Here is a 2,479-nt window from a genome sequence, read left to right as displayed (position 1 = left end):
TCAATTTAAATTTATTACGCTTTTCTTTAATTTTATCTCTTAAATTCTTTGTGAGCCAACCCAGTTTTTTACTTGTAGCTTCCCTTTTCTTTCTATAAGGCACATGTTTACTCTGAATATTTAAAAATTTATCTTTAAAATTTTCCCCATCTGATCAGTCTCCAAAAAACTCAGTTGCCCAATTCACAACAGAAAATTATTGTCACATCTCTTCAAAATTTGCTTTTTTTAAAATATATGAGGGTATTGATAGAATAAATACCTCTAGTTAAGACCATTTTATTTTTCTAACATAGTGAATGACTTATGAAATGAGTTGCCATTGGCAGCAGTGGAAGCCAGCACTTAACAAGAGTATAGAAGGGGAACTGATAATTTCCCAAAAAATAAAGAGTGGATTTTACTTTTCCACAAAAGTAAACAAACAGCCTTTAAGGACCAAATGATAATTGTCGTCCATATGTTAAATTCACTACTAATTCTAAATTTTGTAGAAAAAAGCTTCTCTTATAAAAAAAAATAAAAGGCAGAATGTGGAATAGGAGTTGTAATACCAAAAATGTAAAATTACACACTTTTAGTATGGAAATTTGGAAGAATGTTTGTACAAGAAGAGCATTGGGGTTGTAGAAAAGTAAATAATTTAGGTATGATTGTTTGGTAAAGCCCTCTGCTTAATCATGTTTAACAGTAGTAACTGAATGCTACGTGCAGTTTTGATTCCTTTATTACATGAAAACATTGGAAAGTATGCAAAAACTGGCTCTAAAATTAGAATGTCTGGTTTAAGTTATTTAAGATATTAGGAGAGGCTCAGAATTTTAACTGAAAATTGTTAGGGTTTTGGAAAGTCTTCCTATGGGTTATCAGTTGGAGTGTTGAAATGAAAAGTAAAGAAATTTGATTATTATTGGATAAGAGTCTTGGAAGCTCAGATGAAAATTTATTCTTGGATTTATTTATTTTTATTAAAGTTATAAATGGAATGGTTTGCCTTATAATGTGACTGCGTTGTTAGTCTTAACTATTTTCATATTCTAACAACTAGGTTTTAGGTTGTTAAAGGCTACATTTGAATTGGAATGAAAAAAAAAAATGTTTCCTGAAACGGGAGTTACTTCAATGAGTCAAATGGCCATGTGTTATTTTGCTTTTCTTTAACTTCCTGTGACAGACTTTTTTCACTCTCTAATTACAAAATTTCCCCAAAGTAAACAAATTTTTCTTCCATCTAGCAAACTAGAAACTCCATATTTAAAAATATATACATATACTGCATCCCACAAACTATGCAACATTTCCCTCTTCACAATTCAACTTTCTTACTTTCACTTTCAACATGAATTCCTCATACTTAATTTTTATTATTATTATAAAAACATTAACAATAAACTAACATTACCAATACCAGTTCGCTAACTAAACTTGGCCTATCTAAATACTGCAGCGTAATTTGTAACTTTTATACCACAACAGATTGCTCACGTTTCTTTTACGAAATATTTTTAGGTGCCATAGGCTATAGCTTAACTTAATTTGCATATATGAATATTCACTATATAAACTTACCCTTTTATGTCGTCCTTTAAATACTACCGCAAAAGCGCCATGTCCAATTAAATCTTTAGTACTGTACTCAAATTCTCCTACACTTTCCATTTTTATTTTCTTCTGCGCCCCTAACTGGCACTGAGTTACTTTATAATAATTAATATTATCACTAGTAGTAGTACTAGCAGTTCTAAGGACAGTGTGTACTACTACTACTACTAGTGCTAGTAGTAGCACTAGTTAGTCTCAAGCCTATTTAGTTTACTTGGTTTCGCACAATTAAGAATCAAAATAATACGATTCCGATGAGTCCGGGTATGGTTGCATGTATATATATAAAGTAAACTATAATAAAACACTAGTAGTACAAAAATGTAGGAATCATACAATAACCCTTCTCATAGATTTACTTAGGCTATTAACTCGGATTTCTATATAAATATAGGTATTCTGCTTCACTGACATAACGTCCATTTCACTAGAAATAGCTGTGGAGACACAATGTCCATCGACAAATGCGCTACAACACATTTGAGCATGTCAGCTGCGGAACTCTACTGCAGTGACATCCTCGGCTAATGATGCAATACCAAAGGTCAGTCGTTATTAATGCTAATATAATTTGCAATCTTTAAAATGGAATTTTATTGCACATTCCCCTCAAAATTGAAATTATGTCTAATAAAGTAAGCAACCGATATCTCAAAACGAGATTTTACTACATGTAGACTAAATTTTGATAATAATGGAATAGGCTGATTTCTGGTGTTAAGTACAGGCTTATTGTGAATGCAAAACATTTTACAAACTATTTAATTAACTGACAAACTGCAGGGTCACCTAAATAAATGCAATGAAATTATTAAATACACCGAAGTACTTGAACACACTGGAAAACAAAAGCAAGGTTGGTGTGATCCAACTCATT

At 31.3% G+C, this 2,479-nt stretch overlaps 1 protein-coding gene across 1 annotated transcript in view; it reads right to left on the bottom strand.

Moving 5' to 3' along the window:
- LOC106463033 (serine/threonine-protein kinase unc-51-like) overlaps positions 1-2,112 on the bottom strand; it is a 149,148-nt gene extending 147,036 nt beyond the window's left edge. The window contains exon 1 of the mRNA XM_013923003.2: positions 1,570-2,112. Coding sequence (XP_013778457.2) covers positions 1,570-1,659 — 90 coding nt within the window. The 5' untranslated portion in view covers positions 1,660-2,112. The remainder of the gene's footprint in view (positions 1-1,569) is intronic.
- Between the last annotated feature and the right edge of the window lie 367 nt (positions 2,113-2,479).

This window comes from Limulus polyphemus, unplaced genomic scaffold (genome assembly GCF_000517525.1).
Source record: "Limulus polyphemus unplaced genomic scaffold, Limulus_polyphemus-2.1.2 Scaffold1308, whole genome shotgun sequence".
NCBI lineage: Eukaryota > Metazoa > Arthropoda > Merostomata > Xiphosura > Limulidae > Limulus > Limulus polyphemus.
This window is presented reverse-complemented; position numbering and strand designations above follow the sequence as displayed.